General features: G+C 49.4%; 1 protein-coding gene across 2 annotated transcripts in view; it reads left to right on the top strand.

Annotated features, from left to right (window-relative positions):
• SLC4A3 (solute carrier family 4 member 3) overlaps positions 1-26,716 on the top strand; it is a 513,414-nt gene that overhangs the window by 304,919 nt on the left and 181,779 nt on the right. For both annotated transcript variants that reach the window (XM_078679131.1, XM_078679132.1), the window contains exon 10: positions 24,354-24,538. In XM_078679131.1, the coding sequence (XP_078535257.1) occupies positions 24,354-24,538 (185 nt within the window). The remainder of the gene's footprint in view (positions 1-24,353; positions 24,539-26,716) is intronic.

Raw genomic sequence — 26,716 nt, 5'->3', positions numbered from 1 at the left:
GTGCCTGTTTGTGGGGAGGGAGGTAACTTGTCTGTACGATCGCAGGAGACGGTCCCACTCGGGGATCTCTCCCTCAGTATCCGGCCGACCCTCAGGGTCCCCGTCTAACATTCGCCCTCCTGCACTCACCGGCACTGTAGGCACTCTCTGCCGGTCCTACGGCGGCGATGGGAGGACTTCTCCGGCGGTCGCTCTGGTGCCGGTCACCACGGGGCTCTTCAGCGGCTCTCCACGGGAGTTCCCGCTCCTCGGGGGCTCCCTTTCCACACTTCTCCCTCTCTCTCCGGGGCTCTCCCTCGCTCTTGGGAGCCCCGTGGGGGAAACGACCAGGCGCCGGCACTCTCTCGCTCTGCGGCTGCAGGGCGGGACTTCCAGTTCATTGGTCTCAGGGCGCGCTGCGATTGGCCGGCCGGCCCCAACACTTCCGGGTCGTCGCGGGCAGTGCGGCGGCCTGTTTTAGGCAGGCAGGCGGGGTATCAATATCCGAGGGGTAGGCTCCCTCGTGATTAAATAATTAAATACCGGCCCATGTGCGGCGTGGGCAGCCGCTTAGGAGTTACAGAATCCCTGGCGGGGAATATGCCGGGTGGGCACCGGCCTCAACTAACAAAACGCTCCCAAGCGCTATAAAGGCCAGTACAGTGCTCCCAGCGCTAGAGGGGAATAAAAGAAAGTCCCTGTCGATATAAAGCGCTCCCTCAGCGCTATCGCAAAAAGTAAAACTCCAGCAGGGTCTGGAGGCAGGCAGGGGGCAAGGCTGGGCCCAGAGCCAGCTCACTGGGTCTCCAGGCAGGGAGACAGTCCAAGTGGCGGTCCTCCTGGCCCCAGCAACAGCAGCAGCCCCCCTCAGGATCCTGGAACAGAACAGTTTGTGTGGGGACACAGCCCCATTTTTATACACCACATTCCTTTGTCTTTGTCACAGGGTGAGGGGAAGAACCAGTCGCAGCTGGTTGGTGAGTACCCTTGATGGGCTCAGCCCCTCACTCTATTCACTGGCAGGGCTAGCGTCATTAGACGCACCACAGGGGGCGGAGCCAGCATTGTGTGGGGGAAAACCCAGCCCCATGCAGGAACCAGGTGCACTCCTCCCCAGCCATCAGCATGCTAATCTCCACACTCACCACTGGCCAGACCCATCATGACTCATGGAGCCAGGCATTTCAGCCAGCTCCAGCCAATCACACGCCAGACACATTTTACACTAATATGCCAACTCCTAGAAGTGGCACTTCCACACACGACACAATCATGCCACATACATCATTGCGCAGCATTCAATCACACGAGTCCGCACATACCAGACTCGAGCCTGCACACCCCATGCATCAGGAACTACCAGGGACACATACATTCCCCATGCATTCCTATGGGAGGGCAGGCCAACCTTACTCCACGCACTCAGAGTGCGCACGCACTTTCCACTGGGACACAGTGAACGTGCGCAGGAACCAAAAATCACTACCACCAATTCACATTCACAAAGCAAAAAGTTTAGGGGTGAACCTGCCAGAAGGGCCAAGTCCAACAATATACGATTTAACAAACAGTATGAAAAAATACAAAGACAGAGAGAACATTAAAGGAACATATGCAAGAGATGTGAAAGGCAATTCATTAATTGAAGTCACATTTAAAAGTAGACAGAGAGCACAGCTGGAAGTCTGATCAAATATGACAAAGTCTCACCTGCTGGGGATTGCTTAGAGGGTTAATCACCAAGAGACCTGATCCGGTGGGAATCTGAGGACTTAAAAACAGGGAGACCTGGGTTTAAATCCTGGCCTTTCACTTGATATCAAGCTGTGTGATTCTGTACAAATCCCTTGATTTCTATGTGCCTGGAAATGTAAGCGTCTGTGATGTCATAAAGTAAGCATAAACCCTCACTTGGTGTGCATAAGGCTAGAAGTTTCAAACGGCCTGAATGAGAAAAGGCTTTTTCTAATGTATCAAACTCAACTTGCGATTTGGTAGCACATTAGCAAATCACACTCTAGGGGGCCTGTTAGCAACAACTTACGATAATTATCGCAAACCGCGCTTAGCGCAATTTATTTTATTGCCTCCTTTCGCTGGATTTATCGCGGAAATAACGCAGTTTTACCAAAGTTTATCTCTACAGCGATAAAAAAATCCAGCGATAAAAAATCCAGCAATAGCAGCAAATCCCATCTTTAACGTGAGATTTCCAGCGATAAAAATCCTATCGCTAAGGAAAATCTCGCTAATAGGCAGGTGAGGACTTAGCCGTAGAATCCACCTCCCCTTGACTATTATGGCTAAGTCAGGTCTTTACTAGGTTTATAATCCTGGCGCTAATCACGGTTAGCGCGCGTTTTTTATCACGTCGCGGGTATTGCTAATAGGCGATAGCTGTGTTAGCGACTGCTTTCAGTCGCTACCAGTTTGGGTACGCTCGCTTTGCATGTCATTAGCGATAAATATCGCTGACATGCAAAGTGGGCCCCAAACCGGTCGCTATCGCCTGGAAGCTGTCGCTAACTGCTGTTAGCGACAGCTTGGTAATAGGGCAAAGGCAAAAAGTGCAGCTAAAGCGGCGATATGGCCCTTGCTAATATGCCCCTAGGTTTGCAACCTAGTAGCGATTTGGTGTTTGGAAAAGGTGTGTTGGAGGCACCCCTACTGTTGGTGCGCTGGGAGTTACACCTTATTCTTTTCGTAACCCGCTCAGATATATTTCCCCATTAGTTGTATGGGGCCCGATTCACAGAACTAATCTGAGACAAAATCCTAAACTTACTACTGTTGGTATTCACAGAAGGCATTTAGCAATAGTAAAGTTAGGATTCCTAAACTTACTACTACTAAATGCCTTCTGTGAATACCAACAGTAGTAAGTTTAGGATTTTGTCTCAGATTAGGTCTGTGAATCGGGCCCATTGACTTTTGTTCGTCGACGTGACGCGTTCGAAGGCAGATAACATTAGAAATGCATTTCTACTTCTGAAGCCGACTTTACTCTACAATGACATCAAGAATAAATAATTATAACTGAATTGATTTATTTCAGAATATTAATCAATGCAGTATATGAACAGAATATAAATACATTCACAAGCACATTAAAATGCCTCAATAAAATGAGCCGTATTAATATAAGAGGCTTCAAAAACAGATTGCCACAAGCAGGGGTTCTTTAACCCCTTGCATGCTGGTGACAAACCCCAGCCGTCACGCTCCACGGTGCTCGTGTGCTGATGACGGCTGGGGTTCGTCACGGCCCCGCCCTGTTCATTTGTTTACCGCACAGCAGCGGAAACGGGCCAACAGCGAAGGGGTTAAAGAAAGTTCCCTTCACTATTCTAAACATAGAAGGAGAAGAGAGGATCCCGAATGAATTTCCAATCAGGGAGTATAAAAGATGTCACCATAGAATCAGACTTCAGTAGAAGTGCAGGAAGAAATGAAAGTGTCCAGCATAAAGCCTTACACTTCCGGGAGAGCCCAGGAGGAGGGATCCGCCCCTCCCAGGGTTGCATGAAATGCAGGTACAGCAGTACGTATGGCACAGTGCTGCAACATGGAGTGCGTGTCCGGCGGAGAACGGTGGATGCCCATGAGAGGCAGGTGTGAATGCAGAGAACATATGGCAAAGAGCAGTGGACGCAGTGCACGTATGGCAGTATGTATGGCAGAGAGCGGGCGATGAAGTGCACACATGGCAGAGCATATGGCAGAGAATAGTAGATGGAGTGTCCGTGTGGCTCTACGTATGGTAGAGGCCAGTGGATGCAGTGCAAATATGGAGAAAAAAATGGTAGCAGCGCAAGTGCGACAGAGAGCAGTGGAAGCAGTTCACATGTGACAGAGAGCAGTGGAAGCAGTTCACGTGTGACAGAGAGCAGTGGAAGCAGTGCATGTGTGACAGAGAGCAGTGAAAGCAGTTCACGTGTGACAGAGAGCAGTGGAAGCTGTGCATGTGTGACAGAGAGCAGTGGAAGCAGTTCACGTGTGACAGAGAGCAGTGGAAGCAGTGCATGTGTGACAGAGAGCAGTGAAAGCAGTTCACGTGTGACAGAGAGCAGTGGAAGCTGTGCATGTGTGACAGAGAGCAGTGGAAGCAGTTCACGTGTGACAGAGAGCAGTGAAAGCAGTTCACGTGTGACAGAGAGCAGTGGAAGCTGTGCATGTGTGACAGAGAGCAGTGGAACCAGTTCACGTGGGACAGGGAGCAGTGGAAGCAGTTCACGTGTGACAGAGAGGAGTGGAAGCAGTGCACGTGTGACAGAGAGCAGTGGAAGCAGTTCACGTGTGACAGAGAGCAGTGGAAGCAGTTCACGTGTGACAGAGAGCAGTGGAAGCAGTTCACGTGTGCCAGAGAGCAGTGAAAGCAGTTCACGTGTGACAGAGAGCAGTGGAAGCAGTTCACTTGTGACAGAGAGCTGTGGAACCAGTTCACGTGTGACAGGGAGCAGTGGAAGCAGTTCACGTGTGACAGAGAGCAGTGGAAGCTGTGCATGTGTGACAGAGAGCAGTGGAACCAGTTCACGTGTGACAGGGAGCAGTGGAAGCAGTTCACGTGTGACAGAGAGAAGTGGAAGCTGTGCATGTATGACAGAGAGCAGTGGAACCAGTTCACGTGTGACAGGGAGCAGTGGAAGCAGTTCACGTGTGACAGAGAGGAGTGGAAGCTGTGCATGTGTGACAGAGAGCAGTGGAAGCAGTTCACGTGTGACAGAGAGCAGTGGAAGCAGTTCACGTGTGACAGAGAGCAGTGAAAGCAGTTCACATGTGACAGGGAGCAGTGGAAGCAGTTCACGTGTGACAGAGAGCAGTGGAAGCAGTGCACGTGTGCCAGAGAGCAGTGTAACCAGTTCACGTGTGGCAGGGAGCAGTGGAAGCAGTTCACGTGTGACAGAGAGGAGTGGAAGCTGTGCATGTGTGACAGAGAGCAGTGGAACCAGTTCACGTGTGACAGAGAGCAGTGGAAGCTGTGCACAAGTACCAGAGAGCAGTGGAAGCAGTAAGCACTTGGTAGAATTAGCACTTTGTAGGAATAACACTTAGAAAATAGAACATATCATAACTGTAGCACCAAATAGCAACTGTAGCACACAACCAGTAATCAATGGTAAAAGGTAAGTACCACCTACGCAACCCTAACTACCTTAGGAAAATATCACGCAGGGAACCATGAACTCACTAATATCACCTATACTAGATAAAACAACCTCCTAAGCATAAACAGACATTCAGAGGTGTAGGTAAAAAGGCATTACACATGATGCAGAAATCACATTAGGCAGGTCATCACAATTTGCGCAAAGGATCACATACAGCAAAAACATGTACCCCACGCGAGGGCACAACACATGGAACTGTCCCTCAGGCCAACTGGCCTCTCAGGGGCTGAAACGACCTGTGTCCAAAATGTCAGGGCAGGCTGCACAGGCAGCCACAGAAGATTGCGCGAGGGTTCCTGGGGGCATAAACGTAGCAGTTGCCCACTAAGTGCTGGGCAACTGGAGAACTGAGCCTGGCACCAGCGTGCCTCCTGGCTCTCTCTTCGGGGCACTTGGTAAACAAGGGGGCCCAGGAACACGGGGGAGCCTCGGGGGCTCAAGTAGAGATGCTGCCTACACTGGGGGGAGCGGCCCGCTGCCAGCCGGGGCCGCTCTACCACCCTAAATGCCCCTTAATCGATGGAGTCCCTCTCGGGGGACTCGAAATCAATAAATGTGCCCGGAAGCCTCGTGGTCTTTGTATATATAACTGGGGCCTCAGGAGCCTCTTGTGGGCTCTAAACAAAGGTGCCCCCGTGACGTTGGAGTCTCGCTCGGGGGACTCGGAATCGCAACAATGCCCCCTGGAGATGGGAGCCTCTCGTGGGCTCTGGAAAGGAAACAATGCTGCGGGCAACGGGGGAGCGGCCCACTGCCAACCGGGGCGGCTCTACCACTAAAAAAATGCCCTCTCAAGCTTGTTGGAGTCCCGCTCTGGGGACCCCCTAACTAATGGCCCCTGTAATAAAGGAAGATGCAGAGTCCACTTGATAGGTTATGATCCTTTATTGCAGGTTCCTTCCAGATTAGATAGACAGGTTAAGATGTAAGGTAAAATAGGAGAAACCCCACCAGGAGCTCGCTGTTGGTAGCTCAGCCTCAGATGACCAACTGCCACAATAGGTAATATAGAGAGGCACAGTGAGCTAGAGAGAGACCCTGGCATTCTATGATGTCATAAGTATAATAGTACTGTCTAGCCAGAGAGGAACAGTGAAGATAGTATTTACTACACATCCTCTCTCTTTATGGAGTAATAGCAGAACAAAGGAATAATCAACAATAATACCTAATATGCCCCAAACAGTAAGGAAGTACACAATTTAGAAGAACCAAAATTATTAGTAGTGTACAACAAAAGACGACTTTAGCATAAGGTATTATTTGGAGAGAAGAGAACAAAGAATCAGCATTATGATATAATATGCCACATCCTCTTCCCTTAACAAAAGAGTAAGGTTTTGAAACAAAACCAAGATTATTTTTAACATTACCCTTGAAGAAGATATGTCGACACTAAATGTATGATAAAAATACAACTGAAAATCTCACCTAAATGAAGCCCTGGCCAGTAGCTACAAGCAGGTAGACTCAGACAAAACACCGTGTACGAACAATCTCTACCAATAACAGGAGACGCTGAATCTCCTTTGAAAAGGGTACGCTGCAGGACAGCATGGGCATGGACTACCCAACTCACAACTTCCCCTGAGTAGGGTACACCGCAGAGTAAGCAAAATGTCTCTGGGAAATGGCATTGACTACCCAAAAACTCACAACTTCCCCTGAGTAGGGTACACCGCAGAGTAAGCAAAATGTCTCTGGGAAATGGCATTGACTACCCAAAAACTCACAACTTCCCCTGAGTAGGGTACACCGCAGAGTAAGTAAAATGTCTCTGGGAAATGGCATGGACTACCCAAAAACTCACAACTTCCCCTGAGTAGGGTACACCGCAGAGTAAGTAAAATGTCTCTGGGAAATGGCATGGACTACCCAAAAACTCACAACTTCCCCTGAGTAGGGTACACCGCAGAGTAAGCAAAATGTCTCTGGGAAATGGCATGGACTACCCAAAAACTCACAACTTCCCCTGAGTAGGGTACACCGCAGAGTAAGTAAAATGTCTCTGGGAAATGGCATGGACTACCCAAAAACTCACAACTTCCCCTGAGTAGGGTACACCGCAGAGTAAGCAAAATGTCTCTGGGAAATGGCATGGACTACCCAAAAACTCACAACTTCCCCTGAGTAGGGTACACCGCAGAGTAAGCAAAATGTCTCTGGGAAATGGCATTGACTACCCAAAAACTCACAACTTCCCCTGAGTAGGGTACACCGCAGAGTAAGTAAAATATCTCTGGGAAAGGGGCATGGACTACCCAAAAACTAACAACTTCCCCTGAGTAGGGTACACCGCAGAGTAAGTAAAATGTCTCTGGGAAATGGCATGGACTACCCAAAAACTCACAACTTCCCCTGAGTAGGGTACACCGCAGAGTAAGCAAAATGTCTCTGGGAAATGGCATGGACTACCCAAAAACTCACAACTTCCCCTGAGTAGGGTACACCGCAGAGTAAGCAAAATGTCTCTGGGAAATGGCATGGACTACCCAAAAACTCACAACTTCCCCTGAGTAGGGTACACCGCAGAGTAAGCAAAATGTCTCTGGGAAATGGCATGGACTACCCAAAAACTCACAACTTCCCCTGAGTAGGGTACACCGCAGAGTAAGCAAAATGTCTCTGGGAAATGGCATGGACTACCCAAAAACTCACAACTTCCCCTGAGTAGGGTACACCGCAGAGTAAGCAAAATGTCTCTGGGAAATGGCATGGACTACCCAAAAACTCACAACTTCCCCTGAGTAGGGTACACCGCAGAGTAAGCAAAATGTCTCTGGGAAATGGCATGGACTACCCAAAAACTCACAACTTCCCCTGAGTAGGGTACACCGCAGAGTAAGCAAAATGTCTCTGGGAAATGGCATGGACTACCCAAAAACTCACAACTTCCCCTGAGTAGGGTACACCGCAGAGTAAGCAAAATGTCTCTGGGAAATGGCATGGACTACCCAAAAACTCACAACTTCCCCTGAGTAGGGTACACCGCAGAGTAAGCAAAATGTCTCTGGGAAATGGCATGGACTACCCAAAAACTCACAACTTCCCCTGAGTAGGGTACACCGCAGAGTAAGCAAAATGTCTCTGGGAAATGGCATGGACTACCCAAAAACTCACAACTTCCCCTGAGTAGGGTACACCGCAGAGTAAGCAAAATGTCTCTGGGAAATGGCATGGACTACCCAAAAACTCACAACTTCCCCTGAGTAGGGTACACCGCAGAGTAAGTAAAATGTCTCTGGGAAATGGCATGGACTACCCAAAAACTCACAACTTCCCCTGAGTAGGGTACACCGCAGAGTAAGCAAAATGTCTCTGGGAAATGGCATGGACTACCCAAAAACTCACAACTTCCCCTGAGTAGGGTACACCGCAGAGTAAGCAAAATGTCTCTGGGAAATGGCATGGACTACCCAAAAACTCACAACTTCCCCTGAGTAGGGTACACCGCAGAGTAAGTAAAATGTCTCTGGGAAATGGCATGGACTACCCAAAAACTCACAACTTCCCCTGAGTAGGGTACACCGCAGAGTAAGTAAAATGTCTCTGGGAAATGGCATGGACTACCCAAAAACTCACAACTTCCCCTGAGTAGGGTACACCGCAGAGTAAGCAAAATGTCTCTGGGAAATGGCATGGACTACCCAAAAACTCACAACTTCCCCTGAGTAGGGTACACCGCAGAGTAAGTAAAATGTCTCTGGGAAATGGCATGGACTACCCAAAAACTCACAACTTCCCCTGAGTAGGGTACACCGCAGAGTAAGCAAAATGTCTCTGGGAAATGGCATGGACTACCCAAAAACTCACAACTTCCCCTGAGTAGGGTACACCGCAGAGTAAGCAAAATGTCTCTGGGAAATGGCATGGACTACCCAAAAACTCACAACTTCCCCTGAGTAGGGTACACCGCAGAGTAAGTAAAATGTCTCTGGGAAATGGCATGGACTACCCAAAAACTCACAACTTCCCCTGAGTAGGGTACACCGCAGAGTAAGCAAAATGTCTCTGGGAAATGGCATGGACTACCCAAAAACTCACAACTTCCCCTGAGTAGGGTACACCGCAGAGTAAGCAAAATGTCTCTGGGAAATGGCATGGACTACCCAAAAACTCACAACTTCCCCTGAGTAGGGTACACCGCAGAGTAAGCAAAATGTCTCTGGGAAATGGCATGGACTACCCAAAAACTCACAACTTCCCCTGAGTAGGGTACACCGCAGAGTAAGCAAAATGTCTCTGGGAAATGGCATGGACTACCCAAAAACTCACAACTTCCCCTGAGTAGGGTACACCGCAGAGTAAGTAAAATGTCTCTGGGAAATGGCATGGACTACCCAAAAACTCACAACTTCCCCTGAGTAGGGTACACCGCAGAGTAAGCAAAATGTCTCTGGGAAATGGCATGGACTACCCAAAAACTCACAACTTCCCCTGAGTAGGGTACACCGCAGAGTAAGCAAAATGTCTCTGGGAAATGGCATGGACTACCCAAAAACTCACAACTTCCCCTGAGTAGGGTACACCGCAGAGTAAGTAAAATGTCTCTGGGAAATGGCATGGACTACCCAAAAACTCACAACTTCCCCTGAGTAGGGTACACCGCAGAGTAAGCAAAATGTCTCTGGGAAATGGCATGGACTACCCAAAAACTCACAACTTCCCCTGAGTAGGGTACACCGCAGAGTAAGTAAAATGTCTCTGGGAAATGGCATGGACTACCCAAAAACTCACAACTTCCCCTGAGTAGGGTACACCGCAGAGTAAGCAAAATGTCTCTGGGAAATGGCATGGACTACCCAAAAACTCACAACTTCCCCTGAGTAGGGTACACCGCAGAGTAAGCAAAATGTCTCTGGGAAATGGCATGGACTACCCAAAAACTCACAACTTCCCCTGAGTAGGGTACACCGCAGAGTAAGTAAAATGTCTCTGGGAAATGGCATGGACTACCCAAAAACTCACAACTTCCCCTGAGTAGGGTACACCGCAGAGTAAGTAAAATGTCTCTGGGAAATGGCATGGACTACCCAAAAACTCACAACTTCCCCTGAGTAGGGTACACCGCAGAGTAAGCAAAATGTCTCTGGGAAATGGCATGGACTACCCAAAAACTCACAACTTCCCCTGAGTAGGGTACACCGCAGAGTAAGTAAAATGTCTCTGGGAAATGGCATGGACTACCCAAAAACTCACAACTTCCCCTGAGTAGGGTACACCGCAGAGTAAGTAAAATGTCTCTGGGAAATGGCATGGACTACCCAAAAACTCACAACTTCCCCTGAGTAGGGTACACCGCAGAGTAAGCAAAATGTCTCTGGGAAATGGCATGGACTACCCAAAAACTCACAACTTCCCCTGAGTAGGGTACACCGCAGAGTAAGCAAAATGTCTCTGGGAAATGGCATGGACTACCCAAAAACTCACAACTTCCCCTGAGTAGGGTACACCGCAGAGTAAGCAAAATGTCTCTGGGAAATGGCATGGACTACCCAAAAACTCACAACTTCCCCTGAGTAGGGTACACCGCAGAGTAAGCAAAATGTCTCTGGGAAATGGCATGGACTACCCAAAAACTCACAACTTCCCCTGAGTAGGGTACACCGCAGAGTAAGCAAAATGTCTCTGGGAAATGGCATGGACTACCCAAAAACTCACAACTTCCCCTGAGTAGGGTACACCGCAGAGTAAGTAAAATGTCTCTGGGAAATGGCATGGACTACCCAAAAACTCACAACTTCCCCTGAGTAGGGTACACCGCAGAGTAAGCAAAATGTCTCTGGGAAATGGCATGGACTACCCAAAAACTCACAACTTCCCCTGAGTAGGGTACACCGCAGAGTAAGCAAAATGTCTCTGGGAAATGGCATGGACTACCCAAAAACTCACAACTTCCCCTGAGTAGGGTACACCGCAGAGTAAGTAAAATGTCTCTGGGAAATGGCATGGACTACCCAAAAACTCACAACTTCCCCTGAGTAGGGTACACCGCAGAGTAAGTAAAATGTCTCTGGGAAATGGCATGGACTACCCAAAAACTCACAACTTCCCCTGAGTAGGGTACACCGCAGAGTAAGCAAAATGTCTCTGGGAAATGGCATGGACTACCCAAAAACTCACAACTTCCCCTGAGTAGGGTACACCGCAGAGTAAGCAAAATGTCTCTGGGAAATGGCATGGACTACCCAAAAACTCACAACTTCCCCTGAGTAGGGTACACCGCAGAGTAAGCAAAATGTCTCTGGGAAATGGCATGGACTACCCAAAAACTCACAACTTCCCCTGAGTAGGGTACACCGCAGAGTAAGTAAAATGTCTCTGGGAAATGGCATGGACTACCCAAAAACTCACAACTTCCCCTGAGTAGGGTACACCGCAGAGTAAGCAAAATGTCTCTGGGAAATGGCATGGACTACCCAAAAACTCACAACTTCCCCTGAGTAGGGTACACCGCAGAGTAAGCAAAATGTCTCTGGGAAATGGCATGGACTACCCAAAAACTCACAACTTCCCCTGAGTAGGGTACACCGCAGAGTAAGCAAAATGTCTCTGGGAAATGGCATGGACTACCCAAAAACTCACAACTTCCCCTGAGTAGGGTACACCGCAGAGTAAGCAAAATGTCTCTGGGAAATGGCATGGACTACCCAAAAACTCACAACTTCCCCTGAGTAGGGTACACCGCAGAGTAAGTAAAATGTCTCTGGGAAATGGCATGGACTACCCAAAAACTCACAACTTCCCCTGAGTAGGGTACACCGCAGAGTAAGCAAAATGTCTCTGGGAAATGGCATGGACTACCCAAAAACTCACAACTTCCCCTGAGTAGGGTACACCGCAGAGTAAGTAAAATGTCTCTGGGAAATGGCATGGACTACCCAAAAACTCACAACTTCCCCTGAGTAGGGTACACCGCAGAGTAAGTAAAATGTCTCTGGGAAATGGCATGGACTACCCAAAAACTCACAACTTCCCCTGAGTAGGGTACACCGCAGAGTAAGCAAAATGTCTCTGGGAAATGGCATGGACTACCCAAAAACTCACAACTTCCCCTGAGTAGGGTACACCGCAGAGTAAGTAAAATGTCTCTGGGAAATGGCATGGACTACCCAAAAACTCACAACTTCCCCTGAGTAGGGTACACCGCAGAGTAAGCAAAATGTCTCTGGGAAATGGCATTGACTACCCAAAAACTCACAACTTCCCCTGAGTAGGGTACACCGCAGAGTAAGTAAAATGTCTCTGGGAAATGGCATGGACTACCCAAAAACTCACAACTTCCCCTGAGTAGGGTACACCGCAGAGTAAGTAAAATGTCTCTGGGAAATGGCATGGACTACCCAAAAACTCACAACTTCCCCTGAGTAGGGTACACCGCAGAGTAAGTAAAATGTCTCTGGGAAATGGCATGGACTAGCCACTAATACTCATGGAACAAACTACGGGCATGAACTACCCTTTAACACCCCCAAACAACCAACCATGGGCATGAACTACCCACTGATACCAATGTCCCCAGGAGAGGGTACAGCGCAGAGTAAAGACTATAACCCTGGGACAAGAGATGGGCATGGACTACCCTCAAACACCAACATCCCCAGACTAGGGTACACCGCAGGATAAACACCATAACCCTGGGACAAACGATGGGATTTGGACTACCCACAAACACTCACTTACATGGGATATTGTACTTCAGGATACCAACCCTGACAAAATAGAAGAAGTCACACCATAGTATGGGCATGGACTACCCAGACAGAAACTACCTCCCCTAGAAGAGTACACTTCAGAAAACCAGCCTTGACAATAGAAGAGCATACACCAAAACGTGGGAAATGGACCACCCACACAGACACCACCACCAGCTTTGACCTCTACCACACTATATTACGACACACTTTGTAATTAAGCACAAGGAATTTACCATGCTAAAAATACACTCCTAAACAAAACAAAACTGTGTTTAACGATACACATTTAAATGTAAAAGGACTATTAACAATACAAAATATTATGCTGAAAACAATGTGCAAGCTAAACACTTTAAAATAAAATAGTAAATAATGCCAGCTCCGGTGAGCGACCTCTCACTCGAGTTCCATGCACACAGCTTCATGTAGTCAGCGCTGAAAACGCTGAATATTACCCAGTCGTCGAATGTCAGGCAGTCTTGTAACTAAAAGCAAAGATCAAACAGCTAAAGTTTTCTGTAGCCAGACATCACAACGTTTTTTTTGAGACCACCATGCCGAGATTGCCAAGAAGGACGAAATACAGCAGAGCAGTAAAGATAATCGGCAATCTGAAGTATTTTCGAAAAGAAACAAAAATGGAGGTACGTCTTTTGACGCTGCGCTGGGAGGTTCAAGGCACGTTTGTGCAGTAATGCGTTGTCATGCATCTGGAAGTCAAGACGTCACATCGAAGACGGAGGCATGACGAGACCGGTAAGACTGTGACCGGTAAGAGCGTGCGCGTGGAAAGTTTTTTTTTTTGACATTTTAAAAATGCGGCAGTTTTAACTCCCATGAACCAAACCGCATTGAAAGTCGACTAAAAAGTTAATAATAATGCCCTCCACTCACAAGCAAAAATACTGTACATATTTGCGCCGAGTCTTTTTAGGGCTCGCCTGCTGATGCGCATGCGCATAGCTGGCGAAGCTCTGTAGGCGCTTATCCAGAGATTAACCAAGCACGATTCCACTGGCGATTCCATGAAGTGCATGTGCTTTTTAGGTCATTGCGCAAGCACAAGCCATAAAAAGCACGCGCACAAAGCCCCAGCCGCCTGCCTGCCTGCCTCGCATTACCACATCAAAGGCAGCCCAGGCTCCCTCAAGATTCTCAGCGTTTGCTTCTCCTCCCCTAATTTATTCTCTTCACTTCCCGGTGCGACAGCTTGTTTAACATCGCAGCAGCCTCTAAAGAACTTGCATGCACGAGGTCGCAATGCGATGGTTTGCACAGCATCAAATAATTAATTATTGTGGTTTCATTATCAACACTGTGTTTTCAACGGATATTGTTTTCCTAGAGAGCTTGCTGCGTTCTGCGCACTGATTTTGTTCCGTTTCTTGGATTATGTTGTTAAAAACGACATGGTTTCACATTGTTTTCGCGGGAAATACCGATAGGAATCAGAGTAATCGTGCGTCTTTTTGGTGTACACAAACTTTCACCTCTAACTCACCTGCCTATGTACAAGCGTAAAGAACTTGCATGCACGAGGTCGCAATGCGATGGTTTACACAGCATAAAATAATGAAATATTGTGTTTTCATTATCAACACTGTACACCAGTGCCCCCATTGCAAAGTATGCTCACATTTCATTAACATGTGTTTGCAGTGAATTGTGAAACTCATTGGAAGCTATGGCACACATCTCCCGCGCTAATCTGGCATTACATACCAGAGAAGGCCTTGCAGTGATCTGTGTGAACTCCATGAGTAGAACATGCTTCATTTAATTACACTGCGGTTTCGGCCGATTATGTGATGCAATGTGAGGCCCGGCACTATTAGAAACGGCAGGCTGGTCACCCATGCCACAGCCCTTCCTGGGTTCTGTTGTATATGTGTGAAACCTTTGTGTGTGTGCGTGTGCATGTTTTCTGCATATGTTTGAGCTTCTGGTGTGTGTTTGCGTGCATGTTACCTTATGTGTTTATGCACCAGCCTGTGTGTATGTGTGTGCGTGTGTCTGTGTATATGTTTGTATGCATTTGCTTGTAGCTGCTACTTTATAGTTAATGCAGCAGGTCATCACAATTCTTCAGTCTTGTTTACATCAGCTGCTTCTCACAATTCTGTCAATAAACACCTCTCACCGCCATAGAAGGCGAGGGACTCTGGCAGCTGCTGTCTCGTCTTGGAGGTGCACATACACACTTTCGTTTTTATGCTATTACGTGCATTAGGGCACAGTTATTATGTCTTGGATCAGGTTTCCTTTCATCTGTTGATATTATGGCCAAGCATTTGTTCCACGGCTGTGTTGCAACTCGGTCCACTCTCCCTTTACAAGACCAATAGCTCCAACTCTTCTAATGCGAGCCCTATTGCATTTCCAATGCTTGTTTCATCAAGCACTCGTTTGAGCAGCTCGCGCCTGGTAGGAAAGCTAGACTGTCAAACTGCTCCGCAATACTGAGGCTCTCCGTGTCCACTGTAATGTGCAGGAATATACATGAAGATCACAATAACTCTGTAATTTCACATAACGCTGCAATACACCCACCAGGAAAATTCTCCACTTGTCTTATCAGAGGTTCCTCACAAAGCACTCTGTCGAGCATAGACCCAGGAACGATACATCTCCACAGAGCATGCGAGAGGGTGTACACAGATGGTTCTTGTTAACCAATGTAATAAATCTCCAGACAGTTTCTTTGAGAAAGGTTAGAAAAGTTCACCGCAATAAACTTTCTCACATATGCATTTACATAGCGCAGTCTGTGAAGAAAATCCCAAGTTGTAACTTGAATCACACAGCCATTCTCTTTAGACGTAACTTGTCAAAGTATAATTTGCCAGTTGCTGCCTACACTTGACGCTTCCCACACTGGATGAAGGCCAGACTAAATGGGTACACACTGCAGGCCTCAGGGAAGAGTGCTGCTGGGGAAACTTTTCCCAGGCAGGAATAGTGTGAAGACTAGCTTTTTAGTAACAAACGCTCATGTTACAGGTTGTAGATACACGCGCCCAGGGTGCAGGCTGTCCAGGTGGCACAGGACACTGGTGGGGTCAGCTGGGCGTTACCTTTTTTTGTGTAGATGTGATTTTCATAAAGTCCTTAGTTCCTTTCTTTAGTTTCTTGTTTTGAAGTAGCTTCTTTAGCGCAGACGCAGGTTCATCCTCTAGAAAACGTCGCCAAATTGTAATAAAGGAAGATGCAGAGTCCACTTGATAGGTTATGATCCTTTATTGCAGGTTCCTTCCAGGTTAGATAGACAGGTTAAGATGTAAAGTAAAATAGGAGAAACCCCACCAGGAGCTCGCTGTTGGTAGCTCAGCCTCAGATGACCAACTGCCACAATAGGTAATAGAAAGGTACAGTGAGCTAGAGAGACACTCTGGCATTCTATGATGTCATAAGTATAATAGTATTGTCTAGCCAGAGAGGAACAGTGAAGATAGTATTTACTACAGCCCCCTTGTTGGAGTCCCGCTCGGGGGACTCAGCAAAACAATGATGCCGCACTATGACTCGGAGCTCCCGCTCAGCCGGTTTCACTTACCGGCACTTCTGCAGGCGGGGGTTCCTTCTGGCGGTCGCTGTCCTCTTCGCCGGGGGCTGCGGGGCTCTCTCCACACCATGGGAGCCCCGCTGCTGGACAGGCGGCTTCTCTGGGCACCACGGGGCTCTCCCTCGCTCTCGAGAGCCCCGGGTGCTGACGCGGCAAGGTCCTCTCTCGGCTGCCGGGGCATGCGCGGGACTTCCTGTCTCCCCGCAGGCCCCGCCCACGTTGTCCCAGGCAGATTGCCTGACTTCCTGGGCACCCGGGCCGGCCTGGCGGTGATCTCCTCACAATCCGGGTGGGCTCCCGGTTCAAGACCAAATCCCTGGCGGGGTGGGCACCCGCTAGGAATATAATAATAAGGAAAATAAAATACGGCAATGAGCGGGGTGGGCACCCGCGCTGATGATAAGCACAGAGGGGGATCCCCACGCCGAGGAATCCCTTGAGAAAAGGGATCGCCGCTCCAGAGGTGCAATGCACTATTTTTAGAGGGGGGAAGGCCAGCGCTCCCCAGAGCTGGCAGGCAGTAATCCCCAAAGTCCAGGACAAAGTCTTTCGAAAGTCAGGGGGGCAAAGGCTGGGCCCAGGGGCCAGCTCACAGGGCCCTCCAGGCAAGGAGGCAGTCCCCAGTGGCGGTCCTCCTGGCGCCCAGCAGCAGCAGGCCCCCCTCAAGCTTGGATCAGGAACAGAACATTTTGTAAGGGGTCACAGCCCCTTCTTATACACAGAATTCCTTTGTCTAGGCTGCAGGGTGGTGGGAAAACCAGTCGGAGCTGGTTTTGGAGCACTCTGATGTGCTCAGCCCCTCTTCTCATTCACTGGCCAGGCTAGGGACATTAGACGCACCCCAGGGGGCGGAGCCAGCATTGTGTGGGGAAAGCCCAGCCCTATTCAGGTCCCAGGTGCAGCCCTCCCTCACATCAACATGCAGATCTCTCCACTCACCACCGGGGCAGACCCATCATGACTCCTGGAGCCAGGCTCACCAGCCAGCTCCAGCCAATCACAAGCCAGACAGCCAATTCACATAAATTACACAGACATGTCAACTTCTAGAAGTGGCACTTCCACACTAGACGCAATAACGCCGCACACATCATCGCACAGCATTTAACCGCACGAGTCCGCACATACCAAACTCGCACCTGCACTCCCCACGCAACGGGAACTACCAGGGACACATACATTCCTATGGGAGGGCAGGCCAACCTCACTACATGCACGCACTTTACCCTGGGACACAGTGGTAAAGTGCACAGAAGCCAAAAATCATTACCACCAAGTCACAATTAAAAGCAAAAAGTTTAGGGGTGAACCTGCCAGAAAGGCCAAGTCCAACAGCATGTGAGAGAGCAGTGGAAGCTGTGCACATGTGCCAGAGAGCAGTGGAAGCAGTGCATGTGTGACAGAGAGCAGTGGAAGCAGTGCATGTGTGACAGAGAGCAGTGGAAGCAGTGCATGTACAGCAGAAAGCAGTGGAATCAGTGCATGTGTGATAGAGAGCAGTGGAAGCAGTGCATGTGTGACAGAGAGCAGTGGAAGCAGTGCATGTGTGACAGAGAACAGTGGAAGCAGTGCATGTACAGCAGAAAGCAGTGGAAGCAGTGCATGTGTGACAGAGAACAGTGGGAACAGTGCACGTGTGACAGGTAGCAGTGGAAGCAGTGCATGTGTGACAGAGAGCAGTGGAAGCAGTGCATGTGTGCCAGAGAGCAGTGGATGCAGTGCACCTGTGACAGAGAGCGGTGGAAACAGTGCATGTTTGGCAGAGAGCAGTGGAAGCAGTGCACGTGTGATAGAAAGCAATGGAAGCAGTGCACATGCGGCAGAGAGCAGTGGAAGCAGTGCATGTTTAGCAGAGAGCAGTGGAAGCAGTGCTGTGTGGCAGAGAGCAGTGGAAGCAGTGCACGTGTGATAGAAAGCAATGGAAGCAGTGCACATGTGCCCAAGAGCAGTGGAAGCAGTGCACGTGCGACAGAGAGCAGTAGACGCAGTGCACATGCGGCAGAGAGCAGTGGAAGCAGTGCATGTTTAGCAGAGAGCAGTGGAAGCAGTGCTGTGTGGCAGAGAGCAGTGGAAGCAGTGCACATGTGATAGAGAGCAGTGGAAGCAGTGTATGTATGTCAGAGAGCAGTGGAAGCAGTGCATGTTTGGCAGAGAGCAGTGGAAGCAGTGCACGTGTGATAGAGAGCAGTGGAAGCAGTGCACATGTGCCAGAGAGCAGTGGTAGCAGTGCACGTGCGACAGAGAGCAGTGGACGCAGTGCACATGCGGCAGAGAGCAGTGGAAGCAGTGCATGTGTGGCAGAGAGCAGTGGAAGCAGCGCACGTGTGGCAGAGAGCAGTTGACGCAGTGCATGTGTGGCAGAGAGCAGTGGAAGCAGTGCATGTGTGGCAGAGAGCAGTTGAAGCAGTGCATGTGTGACGGAGAGCAGTGAAAGCAGTGCATGTTTGGCAGAGAGCAGTGGAAGCAGTACATGTGTGACAGAGAGCAGTTGATGCAGTGCATGTGTGGCAGAGAGCAGTTGACGCAGTGCATGTGTGGCAGAGAGCAGTGGAAGCAGTGCATGTGTGGCAGAGAGCAGTTGATGCAGTGCATGTGTGACAGAGAGCAGTTGACGCAGTGCATGTGTGGCAGAGAGCAGTGGAAGCAGTGCATGTGTGGCAGAGAGCAGTTGACGCAGTGCACATGCGGCAGAGAGCAGTGGAAGCAGTGCATGTGTGGCAGAGAGCAGTGGAAGCAGTGCACGTGCAACAGAGAGCAGTGGAAGCAGTGCGCGTGCGACAGAGAGCAGTTGACGCAGTGCATGTGTGGCAGAGAGCAGTGGAAGCAGTGCATGTGTGGCAGAGAGCAGTTAACGCAGTGCACATGCGGCAGAGAGCAGTGGAAGCAGTGCATGTGTGACAGAGAGCAGTTGATGCAGTGCACGTGTGGCAGAGAGCAGTGGAAGCAGTACATGTGTGACAGAGAGCAGTTGATGCAGTGCATGTGTGGCAGAGAGCAGTGGAAGCAGTACATGTGTGGCAGAGAGCAGTGGACGCAGTGCACATGCCGAAGAGAGCAGTGGAAGAAGTGCATGTGTGACAGAGAGCAGTGCAAACGGTGCATGTATGTCAGAGAGCAGTGGAAGCGGTGCATGTATGTCAGAGAGCAGCGGAAGCAGTGCATGTGTGGCAGAGAGCAGTGGACACAGTGCATGTGTGGCAGAGATGGTGGATGCAGTGGATATATGACAAAGAGCATTAGCAGCAGTGTATTCATAGCATTACACATAGCACAGACAGGCACTGCCCGTGCAGTTAAGAGCGGTGGGGTGAATTCAACAGACGTGGGGAAAATGATTTATTCCTCTAATTTTCCCTCTGCGTCATCTTTTGAATTCTCTCCACCTGCCCCACTGATCTTACTTTCACGGGCCGCTCCTGGGTAGAGAGCAGTCGATGCACATGCAACACACATATGGCAGGGAGCAGTTGAAACAGTGCATGTGTGACATTGAGCACTGGATGCAGTGCACGTGTGGCAGAGAACGGTGGATGCAGTTCATGTATGGCAAAGAGCAGTGGAAGCAGTCCACGTGTGGCAGAAAGCAGTGGATGCAGTGCGCATGTGTCAGAGAGTGGTGGATGGGAACACGTGCACCAGAGAGCAGTGCATGTGATGCATGTGTGGCAAAGAGCCGTGGATACAATGCACATGTTGCAGAGAGCAGTGGATGCAGTGCATGTGTGGCAAAGAGCAGTGGATGCAGTGCACAGACTCCAGAGAGCAGTGGATGCGGTGCACGTGCACTAGAGAGTGGTGGATGCGGTGTACATATGTCTGAGAGTAGTGGAAGCGTGCATGTGTGGCAGAGAGCAGTAGAAGCAGTGTATGTGTGGCAGAGAGCAGTGGAAGCTGTGCACATGTGCCAGAGAGCTTTGGATGCAGTGCACAGACTCCAGAGAGCAGTGGATGCGGTGCACGTGCGCCAGAGAGCAGCGGGTGCAGTGCAGACTCCAGAGAGCAGTGGAAGCAGTGCATGTGTGGCAGAGAGCAGTGCAAGCAGTGCATGTGTGGCAGAGAGCAGTGGAAGCAGTGCATGTGTTGCAGAGAGCAGTGCAAGCAGTGCATGTGTGGCAGAAAGCAGTGGAAGCGTGCATGTGCGGCAGAGAGCAGTGGAAGCAATGCATTTGTGGCAGAGAGCAGTGGATGTGGTGCATGTATGGCAGAAAGCAGTGGATGCGATGCACGTGTGCCAAAGAGAAGTGGATGCAGTGCACAGGCTCCACAGAGCACTGGATGCAGGGCTTGTGTGCCAGAGAGTGGTGAATGCAGTGCGCATGTGCCAGAGATCAGTGGATGCAGTGCATAGACTCCAGAGAGTGGTGGATGCACTGTACATGCGCCAGAGAGGGGTGGACGCGGTGCACATGTGGCAGAGAGAGCAGTGGAAGCAGTGCATGTGTGGGAGAGAGCAGTGGATGCGATGCCCATGTGCCATAGAGAAGTGGATGCAGTGCACAGGCACCAGAGAGCAGTGAATGCGGTGCAGGTGTGCCAGAGAGCAGTGGATGCAGTACACAGGCTCCAGAGAGCAGTGAATGCAGGGCGGGTGTGCCAGAGCGCAGTGGATGCAGTGCACAGGCTCCGGAGAGCAGTGGATGTGGTGCACATGTGCCAGAGAGCAGTGGCAGCAGTGCATATGCAGTAGAGAGCAGTGGAAGCACTGCATGTGTGGCAGAGATGGTGGATGTGAAGCACGTGTGCCATAGAGCAGTGGATGCAGTGCACAGAATCCAGAGAGCAGAGGATGCGGTGCACGTGTGCCAGAGAACGGTGGATGCTGTGCACAGACTCCAGAGAGCAGTGGATGCGGTGCACGTGTGCCAGAGAGCAGTGGATGCGGTGCACGTGTGCCAGAGATCTGTGGATGCAATGCGCAGATTCCAGAGAGCGGTGGATGCAGTGCACGTGCACCAGAGAGCGGTGGATGTGGTGCACATATGGAAGAGAGAAGGGAAGAATGCACGTGTGCCAGAGAGCAGTGGCAGCAGTGCATGTGCGGCAGAGAGCAGTGGCAGCAGTGCATGTGCGGCAGAGAGCAGTGGAAGCAGTGCACGTGTGGCAGAGATGGTGAATGTGAATCACATGCTCCAGAGAGCAGTGGATGCGGTGCATGTGTGCCAGAGAGCGGTGGATGCAGTGCACAGAATCCAGAGAGCAGTGGATGCGGTGCACGTGTGCCAGAGAACAGTGGATGTAGTGCATGTGTGCCAGAGATCAGTGGATGCAGTGCACAGACTCCGGATAGCGGTGGATGCAGTGAACGTGCACCAGAGAGCGGTGGATGCTGTGCACAGACTCCAGAGAACAGTGGATGTAGTGCATGTGTGCCAGAGATTAGTGGATGCAGTGCACAGACTCCAGAGAGCGGTGGATGCAGTGTACGTGCACCAGAGAGCGGTGGATGCGGTGCACATAGGGCAGAGAGCATTGGAAATGTGCATGTGTGGCAGAGAGCAGTGGAAGTAGTGCACATCTGGCAGAGAGCAGTGAAAGCAGTGCATGTGTGGCAGAGAGCAGTGGATGCGATGCACGTGTGCCAGAGAGAAATGGATGCAGTGCACAGACTCTAGAGAGCAGTGGATGCAGTGCACGTGCTCCAGCGAGCGGTGGATGCTATGTACATATGGCAGAGAGCAGTGGAAGCGTGCACATGTGGCAGAGAGCAGTGGATGCGATGCTTGTGTGGCAGAGTGCAGTGGATGTGATGCACGTGTGCCAGAGAGCACTGGATGCAGTGCACAGACTCCAGAGAGCAGTGGATGCGGTGCATGTCTGCCAAAGAGCAGTGGATGCAGTGCACAGACTCCAGAGAGCAGTGGATGCGGTGCACGTGTGCCAGAGAGTGGTGGATGCGGTGCACATATGGCAGAGAGCAGTGGAAGTGTGCACATGTGGCAGAGAGCAGTGGAAGTGTGCAAGTGTGGCAGAGAGCAGTGGAAGTGTGCACGTGTGGCAGAGAGCAGTGGAAGTGTGCACGTGTGGCAGAGAGCAGTGGAAGTGTGCACGTGTGGCAGAGAGCAGTGGAAGTGTGCAAGTGTGGCAGAGAGCAGTGGAAGTGTGCACGTGTGGCAGAGAGCAGTGGAAGTGTGCACGTGTGGCAGAGAGCAGTGGAAGTGTGCACGTGTGGCAGAGAGCAGTGGAAGTGTGCACGTGTGGCAGAGAGCAGTGGTAGTGTGCACGTTTGGCAGAGAGCAGTGGATGCGATGCACATGTAGCTGCATTATGAGAATCTTGGGTGAACGACATTGGTTCATAGTGCACGTCCCTCATTGGATGACAGTTTTACTTTGGTGATTTAATGTTTGCCAGCCGCCTCTGCCATGCTTTCAGGCTTGTGCACCAATCAGCCTCTCCCATGCCTGGAGTGAATATGTGTGATGTATTTGGTGAGTTCACCAGCAGTAGCTTTTGGCGCTAAGCTTCCTGTAGTCACGATGTTGTTTTTAGGTCTCGCCTAGGCAGCGCTTGCGCTGTCTCTTCGAGACGTGCTGTATTCAGGATATGTGCATACAGCTCCGCCCACTCTCCACCCATCTTTTTAATTGGCTCCTGTCCCTGTCCTTTGTACATGGTGGCTTTTTATTGGTCAATAGGCCTAGTAGTCCCACCTTAGTACCTCCTTGTCTCTTCTTGTACCCTCCCATGAGGACACCCCCTGTTACATGTGTTGTTACTCCCTAAGTCCTAATTACAGCCTCAAGGCACTATTTGCTTAAAAGGCTTCAGGCCATGGTCCTAAGCTAGGGTGGCAGAGGTTACTTCACTCACAAGAACATTTCACAATTATATGAGATTGTCTATTAATTTCCCTTGAATCCTCGCCCCTCTTAAAGCGCCTTCTGCCTATTGTACAACCATCTGTTTGTCTAAGGTAAAAACACAACGTCCTGATGCATTAAAAACGACTGAAATTATACCATTCAAAGAATAAACATGAACAAACGGTCACATTTAGCTTCTAAGAGTCACCATTGATATATGAAAGAGAAGAAGGACTACAGTAACGCTGGATGGATTTCCCTGATGCAGCCCATAAAAATCTAGATTTGGGGCTGTGACTGCGGGCCTCCAGCGCTCTCGCCCTTGTTGTTATGTGCAGACGGATGTCCCCTGATGCTGGGAAGAGGGCGGTATTGCTCCTTTAGAATTAGCAATTCGCTTTGCGTAATTATGCAAAATGTGAGGAAATGTATGCAAAACTGGGTGAAATGCAAATACATCATTTAACACAATGTTTTAGAGCAAAATGCATCCTCATGTTTTGTTTTTTTTAAATTTAAGTACGCAATTTCCTGTAAAAAAGAAAAGATAGTGTATAAATTCAAGTAGAGCGAGCAACAGCCGCAAGGGAATTTGGGGAATTTCTCATAACATGCGTCACTCGAAATTCCATGAATCATACCAAGGACAATTACATTTTGCCGGGGTCTGTTAATAATCATGTTAAGCAATACGTTCTAATCCGGCTAACCATTAACTCCTAACCAGGCTAATCAATAACACCTATTACGATAAGTATATTACAATAACATTTTGATGTTGTTTATTATTCACAGCCAAAGCTAAACTCAAGGGGCAAACAATGTCAGTGCACTTTCATGAAAATCAGAGTTAGCGCAATGGAAAGTTGTAGTAGGGATGCGCTGTTCTTGCTCACAATGTAGCGTCATACGTCACAACTCAGCCATTGAATGATCTATGTTCTCGAGTGTGAATTAAGCAGTCTATAGCCGTGTGAGAGTTCAGTTATTGATCAGTTGTTGTGTGAATGTTGTAAAGTTTTCAATTGAAAGTACACAATAATAAATATTCTCTGTAGGAAACTCTAGCTCCAGTGCGTTGCTCAAGCGGCGCACGCTTTGCACCAGACCAACGCGTCACGCGTGTGCTTTGCCTCTTGTGCAGGTTGCGTGGAGTTCCTGGAGCAGCCCACCATGGCCTTTGTCCGGCTCAACGAGTCGGTGTTCTTGGAGTCTGTCCTGGAGGTTCCCATCCCGGTGCGCTTCCTCTTCATCCTGCTGGGCCCGCGACAGAGCAACATGGACTACCACGAGATCGGCCGCTCCATCGCCACCCTCATGTCCGACAAGGTAAGGCTTCTCAGGGTCAACGAAGCAATGTTATGCTGTTCCTCAAGAAAGGGGGAGTGATAAAGTCAACCTGAGGCTGGAGAACCACTGAGTCCAAAAGTAGTCTACAGTTGGGAATCAATTTGTTGGATGTAATGCCCTCACACACCCTTTCAGGTGTCAAGCTTCATCATCTGGGCTGCTCCTCGTTGGGTTTGGCGCTGCAACGGGCTCACCTAAAAAGGGGCACTTTATCGGAGATCTTTTATCCAACAGCCGTATGGTGAAGTGCGGGTGTGGGGCCAGAGAAGTGTAGATGTGTAGGTGAGTTAAAATAGGGCTAGGGGTACTGGACTTAGACTAATTTATTCTGGGGGTCTCCTACCCTAATTAAAAACAACAGTGAACGCGGCACTCATTGGAGGGTAAGGTCTCCTATTTGTGTGTCTGTTAGTGAATGGAAAAGGTCAACATGTTTCTCGCGCTTGTGTTAATCAACTTGCGATTCTTCAGGACCAGGAAAAAAGGGGAACTATCGACACTATAAAACTGTGGGTTATATATTTTTGACCCGAGCAGAAAAAAGTGTCTAATGTGTCAATAAACCTGTAAGGATCTGGATCTGCCTAATCGTGTCAAGTATCCGGGCTTCAACAGTACCCGGTGGTCAACGCATCAGGCTATTCTTCTATGTGTTGGAGTTTTGCAGCCCAGCGTGGCTCTGCACGACCTACCCACTCCACCGGGGCCGGAGGGCTTTTCAGGGTCCATTGGGCGGGCTTCTTGGATGAGTAAGAAACGTATTGAGGTTCGCAGAAGTAAATCAGGCCACGATGATTGCACACAAGGAGCTGTACCTGGTGATTCTGCTTGTACACATGGAGGTGTGTCTAATGGTTATGATTTCTTGTGAGGTGCTGCACCAGGTGCTTCTGATTGTAAATGAGTGTCAAGGACTGGAAACTTGGACGGTCTTTTGATTTGCCTTTGAAGCATCTTCCTCCTAAAATGACCGAGGAATGTATAGTAAAATTGGCTAATTTGAAGCAGAACTTAACACTGAAAAATGCCAGTATATTACATCTAGAATGGTTCAAAAATACAATTAGTCAAGTCATTCAGTGTCTTAGGGTTCATTTAAAAGAAGACGAAATCAGGGCAAAGAAGAACCAAGGTAACCGTGGGAAGAGAAGGATTGGTTTAGTGAGGAACGCAGGAAGCTAATGTGGTTGATAAGGAAAGCAGAAAGAAGTGTGGTAAATAAATAATTAATTACCGGTACTATTTTTGAATACATTAATGAAAACAGATAGCTCAATAAATAAGAGGCAGGATCCGTGGAATCTGAGTCTAACAGGCTTTAATCAGGCACAAGGGAAGGGACAGGATCGGAACAGCCTGAAATAGAATGGCATAGAAGGCATGGGATGGCAGCTGCAACGTCTCATCAACAGTACAAGGTATATATAGTAAAACATCACAATTACATTACATACAGTAGGCGTAACAAGTGACAAGCGTAAGATAAGAGTACATGGGCGTGAAAAGAAGGCGTGCACAGGGCGTGCACGTAGACATGTGATGAGAACGTCACAGAAGTGTCATAAATGGGTGGATACATAGAGGGGGCTACCTGAGCAGCTGGGACCTTTAACCTAGTGGTGCGCGCAAACGGACAATGACGTGTTACCGGGGAGAACTGGGGGCTATGACTTCTGCACTAGAAGAGGAGACTAAAGTCTGCGGTGTCAGGACGACATGTACCTATAGCATATCTGGTATCTGGTGTTTGGAGTACATGTTGATAGAATCTAAAAGTTATTAGGGCAAAGGCTACTTGACACTAAGGCTGGTGCATGCATATATTCTACATGTATTGCGTGTGCGTGTGCTATGAATCTTCCATGAATATTAATACAGTAATTCACTTGCATGGAGACAGAAAGACTAGACTATAGCTGAAGCTGTTTATGCGGTTCGCTAGCTTAGGAATGTGAAGACGGAGAGCTGAACTGATAACTAGAGGCATAACATATTCTTGGCAGACAGGCAGGCAGAGCCAGGCCGGGCACCGCGCTGCGCGGCAGGAAGTAAGTGAAGGGTCAGGGATGCAGGTGGGGGCTGCATCGCTCCTCGGAGTGGGTTCAGGAGACTGGAGCTTGAATCTGGTGTCCGGGCCCTTTTGAGGCCTAGAAACGG

This window comes from Lissotriton helveticus, chromosome 3_1 (assembly GCF_964261635.1).
Source record: "Lissotriton helveticus chromosome 3_1, aLisHel1.1, whole genome shotgun sequence".
Taxonomy (NCBI): Eukaryota; Metazoa; Chordata; class Amphibia; order Caudata; family Salamandridae; genus Lissotriton; species Lissotriton helveticus.
The sequence above is the reverse complement of the archived record's forward strand: the minus strand, read 5'-3'. Positions and strand labels throughout refer to the sequence as shown.